Below are 12,146 nucleotides of genomic sequence, written 5' to 3'. Positions count from 1 at the left end.
GATAGAAAATTAGGGATAATTAGAAAAAAATTAAGACTGAGGAATTAAACCACATGTTAACACACGTGTCTTAGTAGCAATGTCGCATGACACTCTCTATTTTTAGACCGATGGGAAAAGACTTCTTAGTGCGTCATTACACCTACGTATCATAACAAAAAATACAATTTCAAGAATGAGAATTTAAAGAGAAAAAAAAACAAACAAAAAAAATGTTGTATTTTTTTTTATAATAAAAAAAAATCGCACGTCTTCCTACTTTTCAACTCAAATCGACTCTTTATCTTGTTGGGATTACTAAGTCTTCTAATTTTTTATCAGTTCTTTAGTTTGTCTGAAGTTAAAGACAGTGCTTTTTACGACTATCTAAACCTCCAGAATTTTTTTGATGCCTGGGTCAGGGATCATTAATGAAAAGGAACATGAGTAAGGTAAAAGGGCTTTGGTGGACAATTTATTTTATATGCTTAAATTTTATTGTGTGTCAATGACCTTATAAACAATATTTTTTACTTCATCATCATTCACTATTATAATGTCTATCAATAAACTTCTGATTAATTCTAGATGAAAAAAAAAATTACATTACAATTATTCATGAATGTTTTTTATAAAAAAAAACAATACAAAAGTAAATTAATCATAAATCACTACAGAGAACATTTGGCTTATATTAAAGGAAAGTAAGTGAATTGAACATATGAGAATATAATTTTTGTTTGTTTTTCCTCGGTAAGGAACCTCGAGATCGAGTTTGCATGTATGGACGAACGATATGTATGAACTAGAGAGACACACGTGTGAACAGCTGCCGACGGATACCAAGAGATTCATCTTCCCACGCCGTTTTCTCGTTGTGACGATTCACATGTGTGATTTAACTAACACGACATTATATTACCTCATAATACACATAAAAATAATGTCTTTTCAACACATTATTTTTCAATGTTTCCAGTTCATTCATTTAATCATACCCTCAAATTTTTCTCACTGAAAAAAAAAATGCTTCTATCTTATTTATAATTTAATTACATCACTATTTTTAATGAGTTTAATTTATTTATAAAAAAAAAATTATTTTTTTTTTGCAGATTGATACTCCTGCAGATGCTGACACAAATCCTGAATCAGATTCGGTGGGTCCTGAAGCAGCGTCGCCAGAGAAAGGCTTTAAGGGTAAGTGATCGAGATTGGCAAAAGAGCAAATGAGAGATTGGTGTGATTGAATATTCGGCGTAAATAGACAACTTCAGGATCTCAAAGTGACTTGAAAGGGTCGTGGAAAGTATATGATAACAGAGTGGGATAAATGACACGTATGTGTATGTCATCCCCTTCCAATGTTGATTGCATCATGAAAGAAATAGAAAGCAAAGTAGAATAGGAAACGATTCAATTGAATGTATATATGTGGATGGTGAAGAAAGAGATCAAAAAGCGGGTGAAAAGAAGAAGCCAATCCACTTAAGACGAATCCCTTATAGTATCTATGTTTTGTAGGAGAACAAAAATCTGACAAATATGCTACAATTTACTGAAGAATTGGAGAGTTTTTGGGGTAAAAGAGGGGTTTGAAGATATTCTATTCGATATTTTATTCAGAGAAAAAAGCCATTCGAGAATGGAAAGGGATAACTATTTATTGAAAATCGAATTGTTTTACTTTTCTTTTTTAATCATTAGACATATTCAATATTCAAGATAGATAGTTTTAGTTTTTTCTTCTAAACTTGATACTTTCAGAGACATAGACTCACACCAAGTACACGTCATTTTGGAGTAACTAATAAATTGAGTTTATAAAATTATCTAAAAATGTTGAAATAATAATTTAATTTAATGATTCATAGATTTAAAAATATTTACAATCATTATGATGCATTATCTTGCAATCATTAAGATAAAAATTAATCATGTAAATACAGATAAATTTCCCTTGTGAAAATAATGTCCACTTTCGCGTTATATCGAGACAGAGAAAGAAATACAAAAAGAAATGGCGTGACTTGGCGTGAGTAATAACTCTTGATTAATTAATTTGTCATTTGATTTTGCAGGCTTTTTTCTCAAGTTTTAAAACAACAAGAAAAATTACAAGAAGCCAAAATAATAATCCATGTATCAAAAACTAACTAAAATATGTATTTGGATATTCATTTATATATTGTAAGTCATGATGACCTATAAATTGAAAAAAGTTCAAGTAGATTTCAAGATCGAGACTCAATATAAAAAAGTTTCTTCCCAACTACTGCGTAAGCTCAGAAAGTTTGTTTCCCTTTGCGTGAATCCTTCAGTGGAATTTTCGACTCCCTTTTACTCGCATCACCACCCAAAAACTTTGAGATTATTAATGGTTTTGAACTGAGTTCATTAAGAGGCCTACTTGCGTTTGGCTACTCATCCACAGGCCTTCGGTACTTCACGTTTCTCTCACATGACAACGGAAATTTATTATTTAATTCAAGTATCCACGACTAATAATTATTTCGTAAAAATTTATATCAAGTTGATGTAAAAGTTCATTTCAAAATCCACGTCAATGCAAGTATTTTTTTTTTGTTTCTTATTGGTGTTTAAATTTTTTTTCTTACTTATTTGGACATTTCAACTCTTGGGGTATATGAATTTTTCTACAGTACCAACGATAATGTAATAATAAGTATAAGTTAGGAGCAAGAAGAGAGGAGTAATCTTGGCGATGCTCGCACCACTCAGTGACTGACTATTATGTCGTTTCGAGCCTCTAAGTTTAAAAGCCTTTAGCAGTATTCAGAGAAGCGTCGGAAATCAACGTTAAAATTTTCAACATTTATTCATCGTTTTTTCATTAAATAAAATACTTGAATGTTTTTTTAATGTGTCTATTTTATAGAGATTTTTTTTTTTTTTTATTACTTATTTACTGAGTAAAATAATGATGAAAGAAATCAACTTATCTAGAAATATTGACTGACGAATTCATTCAGTAAATTTGACTTGTAATATTTCCACTATTTAATATACATACTCTATTCTCTCTTGGACTCTTGACTCTCAAGGGTACTTTTCAAGCTTAAAAAAAAAAAAAATCAAGAAGGCCAAAGAGTCGGCAAACAATCAAGTTAGCGGTACATTAAACGACGTAAGGTGCCGGGGGATACATTTTTACAACCCAATTTCAGCGATATATTCATTGGTAGGTTTTTTCAACCTTCGTTGTAGCGCCAGCAGCATTATCATTCTCTGAAAAAAAAATGTTTTTATTTTTTCTGTCTAAAAATTACCCTCCAATGCAAATGGTTTACTTAAGTACTCGATTAACCACATCAGGAATCTTTTTTATACTTTCGTCCAGAAGAATTTACTTAATTTTTTTTTCTTTTTAAAACTCCCTTCATTTTTTCTGTAATTATTCGTTCATTCAAACAAAGAAAATAATCATCAGAATGATCCTAAGGTCATTGTCTTTTCAGTTTATCATTGAAAAAAAAAAACCCCAAGGCTCTTCAGACCGGAAATGGTAAAATATTCTCGTAGAAAATGATTGTGAATGTTATCCTTTTGTGGATCTTCTTCTTTATTATTTATTTATATTAAAATAGACATTATGTACAATTAAATAATATAAAAATAAGAAAAATATAAAACTTTATCAACTTCATAGTTTTTTTAAAAATAATTTCATTTGTTCAATTTTTTAAAACAGACAATGCACAAATGTTTACCAAAAAATCTTGATATTCTGAGAATAGGGTTGAAGAAAACAGTAGAAAATCAGCCAAGCGATAATATTGTGTATTATATACTTATATGTTACAATTCATGAGTGAATAGATCCAGTCAGCTTGTCTGAACTTTTATAAGAAGTGAAGCAAACTGAAAAGAAGATATTCTATTGTTTGATTGAAGTTTATTTTCGACTTCAGTTGTTTCAATACAAAAAACAATCTTAATTATATTTATATGAAAGTAGATAGTATATGACAAATATATACAGTATATAAAATAATTTATAATGTTTATTAAATAAATAATTAATTGAAGTAATAAATTTTTTTGCAGGTACTGAACTCGTGTCCAGTTGATTTTTAAACGGTATGTGTCAGCTGTGTTAAAAATTTATTTTTAGCATTATTAATTAGTATTTATAAATATAATCATAATCAGTGATAAATAAATGAAAATACACTCTATTAGATCAATACATATTATATATATATATATGTATATATATATATATATAAATTGCAGAAAAGTAAATTGAACATGATATAAAACATAATAAATAATGCAAAAAAAGAGAGATCTTAATGAATAATCCGTCAATAGAAAATCTAGGAACTTTTATAATGAATTACTAGTAATTTCATAATTTGTAAAATAATTTTCTAGTAATTATTATTATTTTTTCTACCAATTTTTTAATTTAACTAAATATACACGGCGAGAGTATTATAATAAGTGGTGCTCAAAGCCAAAGAAAATGTATGAACATAATGATTTATAGTAAAATTTAATTTTACATCATTTTTTAAAAAATTTTAATTGATCATCAATTGTAGATTAATCATCATTTATATATTCATTCATTTTCTCACTGTTATAATTATTCATGCTATTCAGCATACTGTACAGATAGATAATATAAAATAAATTTGTACAAAGTTTGAAATTTATAATAATAAATACAATTTTTCGGTACTATTAAATTTAATTACTTGTCTATTTATTTATTAAGACATTTTATTTTGTTTTAAATTATTAAACCAATCTATAATTATGAAAGCCTGATCAAGGCCAAGTAAAAGAAACATTTTAAGTGCATAACTAAAGTGCATCAATCAGTAGTAGAAATGGTGTCGAATGAGTAAGGAGTATAATTAATACTGTAATGAATCAATTTTCGACACTGTGAAGTTGGGTTTATTTGAGTGATTTATTGAATATTTGTAGAAGTAAAAATACAGAGATGTTGCTCCTTTTAAGTCTAGGTTTAATCTAACAACTTACACTAAATTGCTCGTTGAGTAGCCTGTAGCTCCCAACGTCTTGCTGACGGACTATAATATAATCCTTAAAGTAAAGTATCTTATGTCTATGAGAAAATTATAGTAATATAATATGTGCACTTAGGCAGTTATAGTTTGCTATAAAATAGATTGAATTTTATTTTGATGTGGAGGGTTTTACAATAATCATACACACCTCCCTCCTTAAGTTAAAGGTAATGTTTTATATTAGAACTTATCTTTAATTACACCAATAGAGCGTAAAGGTCTTCGTGGTTCTGGTACAGGACCAAATTCAGAAGATTGACCTGGTAAAGGCTCTAATGGTACATCTACAGAGCTAGGTTTCCTTCCTTTTTTAGAAGTGTTACAAATATTAAAAGTAAGGCAGTTTACAAATTTAGAGCATTCGTTTGGGTTTTCATCACTACGTCTACGATTAAATGGATAAAGGTTATATTTTCTACAGCAGCCGCAACATCTAAGAACAATATATAAGATAATCATAATACATACAACATAACCATGTACGTGAAAACTGATACCTTATAATCTAACATACTTTGTTTCTCCAAGTCGTCTATCATGTTTGATATTACGGTTAACTTATGGCTAGCAATATTTAAATTATCTAAATTAACATCTGTTTTAGGTAGTTGTTGCATTACAGGTATACTGAAAGGGGTAGAATTTTTTATATCGCAACAGTCGTCTTGAGTGATGTTAAAAGGAGGGTTTTTATAGTATAATTACTCGTGAAAGAGCTTTCCGCAGCAAGTAACGTTACTGGCGTATAAGCTTTACAATGTGGTTTCAACTCAAAAATTCCAGTTCCTTGAAGGCGAGTGTCAATTACTTCGGATGATACACAAGAAATAGTAACAGAAATTGGTAATGGTGATATATAGATCCAAAAATTTTTATTCTTCAGTTTATACCATTTTTCATCGGTAATTTGTACGATTCTAGTATCGCAACTTTTTGGAATATTCTTTTTCACTGATAATAATTCTATTTCGCAAGGAAGAGGTGGGAAAAATGAGTAGATTGGATATGATAATTTACATATATAAAAATCTGGGTCAGAGCTTTTACAATGTGATATGTCTTCGATCCATGAGTACTGATTTTTTGTTTCGGAGACAAGTAAATATTTGTGTGATGGCTGGATAAAAACGTACTGGCTCGAATTACGTAGTGAAGGAAGAGGTATGAGATTGTATAAAATAAACAGCGTGTCACGTGCTAGAGGTGTATTGATAATAAATACAATTCGATATTCGGAGTAATAAGCTTGTAATGTAATGAGACTTAAGAGTGAGTGGGCATTTGCGTTATCCAGCATGTAGGGATAATGATAACCTGGAGGAACATGTGTCATTGTCTTTTTCAGCTCATTGATATACTGGTCAGGACTTATTATTCTCGGATGTAAAATATTACTTCTGGCAAATAAGATTGAGTTTAAAAGAGTAGTTAGTTCATTACGTAATTCGGTGTATAGTAGGAAGAGGTAAGACAAATGACTTTCAACTTTATTCTCATGTCCATGTGTACCGTTCGTATAGATAATCAGTCATAAATTTCCTCATTGATTCGAGATTGTCATTCAAAATCTGTTTGCTACGGCGAAAGTTAGTTATAGTTTCGTTAAAATTTGCTATTGTCGTACTGACTACCTGAATTTGTGATTTAAGTATTATAGCTAATTCGTGTTCGTCTTTTTGTAGTCGAGATATCATCGAGTCATAACGTCGTGCGTCGTCGTTGTCGAGGTTCCCTGTAATAGTCTTAAAGACAGTTCCAATGGCATTGAACCATCCGCGTTTTACTCGGTTAGTGCCTAATAATTGTTTTAACTCTGTTTCCATTTTCTTTAATTCTGGAGATAGTTGATCTAATAGTAGCAGAGAGGTATGACAAGCATATAGTGGATTTGCTTCGCATAATAACTTAGTTTGGCTTAAAATGTTTTCGACGAGGTTTAATTTTTGTCAAGGTGTGAAATGTCTAGGTACGTTACCAGTTTCCAGGTATTGTCATAGAGACCAATTTTTCCTAATTCATCGTAGTAAACTCCAGGGTTGTGGTCGAGATTGTGAATTTGGTACTGAGCGAGCGCCGGGAGTGCGAAGCTGTAACAATAATTCTTTGAAGGACTTGCAAGTTTGACTCGATCTTTATGAACTGTGACATTTTTATTTTTGATTTTCAAAGTAACATTTGCAGGAGGATCCACTCTCACGATTTCGTAAGGACCATTGTGACGAGCAGATAGTTTTTTAGACCTGGGAAATTGTTCATTTGTAATAAATACCATATCGCCTACGTGATATGTTACTTCACGTGAGTTTTTGTCGTTATTTTCGTTTTAGATTTTACTTGATTATAGTTTTTTCGAGCTATCTCGTGTGATCTGCGTAGCTTGTAAGTCAAGTCGTCAATATAGTCATCGTACGTGTATCTGAATTCGACAGGTTTGGTAATAGCGCTTGGTAAAATGGCGCGATGCCCAAAGATTAATTCATAGGGCGAGAAGTTTGTGGACGAATGGTCGGCAGTGTTATAAGCGAACATTGCAAAATCTATCCATTTATCCCAGTCTGTTTGGTTACTATTTATGAAATGTTTGAGGTAGTCAGCAAGGGTCGCATGACTTCTCTCTAGTGCACCGTTCGATTGAGGGTGGTAAGCCGTTGTTTGAATTTGTTTTATTTTAAACAATTTTGCAACTTCCTTTAGTAAAGACGAGGTAAAATCCTTTCCCTGATCGGTTAGTATTTCTTCTGGTAGTCCGAATTTACAGATAAATTGTCTAGTTATTTCGTGAGCGATGGTTATTGAATCGTGGTAAGGAATAGCATACGCCTGAGAAAACTTGCTTAGATCATCCTGAAGGGTTAGAATGTATTTATTTCCTGATTCTGTGAGTGTCAACGGTCCTACAATATCTAGTGCAATTTTTTGAAAAGGTTTAGCCGAAGTTGTCGTGATTATCATTGGGTTTTTGTTTTTCCTTCGATTTAATTTGTTTCTCTGACATGAGTCGCATGAGTTTACGAAGTTTTTTATATCCTGCTTCATATTAGGCCATTTATATAACTTTTTTATTCTTTTATAAGTTTTTAGGTGACCGGTATGACCTGCCGCTGGAGTGGAATGGTGTTCCTCCAGAATATTTTTTATTTCGTCAGGATTTGGTTCTATTAAATTGTTTGAAAATAATTTTACTCGAACGTTAGAGTGTCTAAAAATAAATCTGATTAATGCGCGGATCTTGTTCCAGCGAAGAGTTTTAAACTCACTAGCTGGTTTTGAAATATTGATGGAAGTTTGGTTTTCTTTTAATAATTGATTTTTCAGATTAAGAAAGGTAAGAAAAATGTCCTTTAGGGTAGGTTTATCCCAAGAATTCGATTTAATTACAGCGTAGTATAATTTTATTTTCTTAAATGGTAATGAAACAACATCGTGTATTTTAGGATTTATTTCTTTTAATTCTTCGAAATGCGTTCTAACGTCGACATTGTTGTCATTGAAATTTAAATCTTCGGAGATAAGTATTACGCGGTTGTCGTCCCATGATTTTAGAATTTCGTCGTATTCTTCTACTTGGTTATTTGTGATAATTGTCGATTCTAAAGATGTTAGAAAATCTTCGTACGAACCATCCGATTGGATCTGGTGAATATTTATTTGAGTTTGAACAGGATGTAGTGTTATACGGCTGAGTGCATCAGCATTTTGATTTTTCTTACCCGGCTTGTATTGAATTTCATAATCATACTCCTCTAGTTTCAGTCTCCATCTGAGTAATCTAGAGCTAGGGTCTTTGACTCCAAATAGCCAAGTCAGAGGTTGGTGATCGGTGACTATTCGAAACTTTCTGCCTAGAAGATAAGAACGAAAATGTTTGACAGCCCAAACTATAGCTAGTAATTCACGCTCTATAGTGGAATAGTTTGTCTCCGCAGTGTTTAGGTTCTACTGGCATAAGCAATAGGTAAATCGGTTTGGATTTCTTTATCTTTGTCGGTGACACCACGTACTTGAGATAATACTGCACCGATTGCAAAATTGCTCGCATCAGTAGAGAGAATAAATTCCTTTGTGAAGTCTGGATATATGAGGATTGGTTCGGAGGTAAGTTTATTCTTTATTGTCTCGAACGATTTTTGTTGTGTGCTTGTCCATTTAAAGTTAGCGTTTTTTTTTAATAAACTAGTCATCGGTTTAACTATATCACTAAAGCTTTCTATAAAACGTCTGTAGTAACCAGCAAGCCCGAGGAATGATTGAATTTCTTCACGTGTTTTAGGGACCGGAAATCTTAAAACAGCTGTAACTTTAGCGGGATCGGGTTGCACGCCTGATTCGGATATTTTATGTCCCAGATACATTACCTCGCGTCTTAAAAATTCGCATTTATCAGGTTGAATTTTTAGATTGTGTTGTGAGAGTCGTTCAAATACTTCTCGTAATCGTTTCCCGTGTGTTTCCAAAGAGTCAGCAAAAATGATTATATCGTCGAGGTACACTAGACATCGGAGACCTTGGATTCCAGCTAAAACTATATTCATGAGTCTCTGGAAGGTTGCAGGGGCATTTTTTAGCCCAAAAGGCATTCTGGTGAATTCGTAATGACCTTGTGGGGTCGAAAATGCTGTTTTTTGCTATATCTGTTCTCGAATAGGGATTTGATGGAATCCGGAAGCTAAATCTAGTGTTGTGAAATATTTAGACCCGCCTAGCTGGTCAAGGATGTCGGTTATATTAGGTAACGGGTACGCGTCGCCAATAGTTTTGTCATTTAATTTCCGGTAGTCAATAACAACACGCCATTTTTGTTCACCGGAAGCGTCCTTTTTTTTTGGCACAACCCACACCGGTGCGTTCCACGGAGACTCAGAATTTCTTACTCTGCCGTCGTTTTTCATCTCTGAGATCTGTCTAGCTACTTCATCTTTGAAAGCTTCGGGGAGTCGGTGCATTTTTTCGTTTATTGGTGTGTCGTCAGTTGTCAGGATTTTATGGTCTGAAGAATCAGTGTTTGTGAGTATATCTCCTTTTAGGCAGAATAAATGATTGAAATCAGTACAAATTGGTAATAGGTGAGCTATTTCCTCATGATTGAGGTGAGCAACACGGATGCTTTCTATTAGTGCAGATAGTCGAGAAGATTCGTGATTAATGGATGAGTTGGTTTGGTATTGTAGTTTCATTATTCTTATATCGTATTCGGACATTGGGTCAATATCCGTTTCCGGGATATTGATTTCACAGTCAGTATCAGTTGTATTGAGAATAGTGGTTTTCGCGAATCCGTTTTTATCAACTCTAACTAAACTGCCAGAGAGGTAAACGCCGTCGCAAATTTCTTTTCTGTCGATTATACCCCCTGTGACGTCCAGATTTTTCACTTTTAAGGAAACTATGGTTTCCGTTCTAGCTTTGATTCTGTGAATGTGGGTTGATTGAGGAATTAGATTCTTCTGAGGTTGAATTAGAGGATTTTGTGATATTTGCGGATTTGATTGAAGAGTCGGATTCTTTTGAGATTGAATTAAAGGATTTTGTGGGTTTGTTTGAGGAATCGGATTCTTCTGAGATTGAGTTGAAGGATTTTGAGATATTTGAGTGTTGGATTGAGGAGTTAGATTTTGTGGATGATGTATCAAAGGAATTGAGCCGTTTGCAAAACGTAGTTGGTTTTGCGCGTTATCAACGTTTGTTTTAAATTGAGTGAGGATATCATTCCCGAGAATACCAGCAAATGGTATCGGAAAAGAGTCCTTCACTACGTGGAAAACGACTGGATATTTCGAGTTTTCTATAGTTAGCTCCAGGTGACAATAACCTAGAGTTTCTATATTTTCATTCGAAAGTCCATTGATGGTTAATTTTATGTTATTATAACAGGGTGTGTCTCCGCGTAGTTTTGAGAGTTTTATAACTGAGACGGTAGCCCCACTATCGAGAAGCATTTCGAGTGGATTTTCTTTTGCTTGGATAATTTTAAGATTGACGGAGGTTGTGACACTCATTAAATAGTTTATTTTTACTGTTCTGCCTGGATATTGTCTATACTCCGCGGTACGGCAGCTACCGGAGTAGTATCGAAGTTTAAAGGTTCGGAATTGATGGGGTTAGGTTCGTTATTAGTATTCAAACTATTAATTCTTTGGTTTTGATTGGGGTTAGTATTATTATGTGGGTTTTGAGCTCTTCTAGAATTATTATACATCCTTTTACGGCATTCGGAGATGTCGTGTCCGTTTCTTTTACAGTATCTACAAAATTTAGTTTCGCCTTCAACTTGCGCTTGAACTTGTCTAACTTGCGTTTCAGATCGTGTTGATGTTGTCTGAGGTTTGAGTTTAAAACATTGGAGGGTAGTATGTCCCCCGCGATTACAATTTTCACAATATCGAGTTTCTTTTAAACTAAGGTTCTGAAATTTTGACATTTCTTCACGCGATTTCTGTTCGCTTTCTTCCGCCAGAGCATATTGCACTGCGTCCTCCAAAGAAGTAGGTTTTTGAGTTTTTACAACTAATGAAAGATCCCTATTCAATCCTAAAATGAATACATTCATAGCTTGATTCTGTATTAATTTAACGCAAGCAGCTCGATCCGTCGTAGACAGGCTTTGGTCAAGACTATTAGTGAGTTTAATTAGACAATTTTCAACCTTCGTGGAGAAGGATAAAACGTCCTCTTTTGGGCCTGCCTGCATGACGATAGTTCGAGTTGCCATTGTGCGTGAGATCGTTTTTCAGAGTACGCTTCTATGAGATAAGATTTTAAGGATTCCCAATCAGTGAAGGTGCGATTACGAATAAGTGCTCGCGCATTCCCAGATATTTTGGTTTGAATTATTTTAAAAAGGAAATCGTGGTCCCCTGTCTCGGTAATTTCTATTGCTTTGTCACAATTGTCGCAGAATTCAAAGAGTGTTGATTTTTCTCCTTTAAATGTAGTGAGTAATTTCGCGGCGAGTTCGATCGAGACCATTTTGATTAATTTAAATTTAGTTTGATTGTAAGAAGGTTATATTATTTTTGATACTTGTGAAATTAACTATAGGCAATTAAGTTAGCTTACAGGAAGATGATGCTGATCATCCTTCGCTCTTGATGTCCAGATGTAGGT

General features: G+C 33.0%; 1 protein-coding gene across 2 annotated transcripts in view; it reads left to right on the top strand.

Annotated features, from left to right (window-relative positions):
• LOC118072180 (ubiquitin carboxyl-terminal hydrolase 48-like) overlaps window positions 1-4,678 on the top strand; it is a 28,295-nt gene extending 23,617 nt beyond the window's left edge. For both annotated transcript variants that reach the window (XM_035091855.1, XM_035091856.1), the window contains exons 10-11: window positions 1,095-1,179; window positions 4,048-4,678. In XM_035091855.1, coding sequence (XP_034947746.1) covers window positions 1,095-1,179; window positions 4,048-4,070 — 108 coding nt within the window. In that variant the 3' untranslated portion in view covers window positions 4,071-4,678. The remainder of the gene's footprint in view (window positions 1-1,094; window positions 1,180-4,047) is intronic.
• Window positions 4,679-12,146: the final 7,468 nt, after the last annotated feature.

This window comes from Chelonus insularis, unplaced genomic scaffold, assembly GCF_013357705.1.
Source record: "Chelonus insularis isolate UGA/USDA-ARS -01 unplaced genomic scaffold, ASM1335770v1 contig_88_pilon, whole genome shotgun sequence".
Taxonomy (NCBI): domain Eukaryota; kingdom Metazoa; phylum Arthropoda; class Insecta; order Hymenoptera; family Braconidae; genus Chelonus; species Chelonus insularis.
This window is presented reverse-complemented; position numbering and strand designations above follow the sequence as displayed.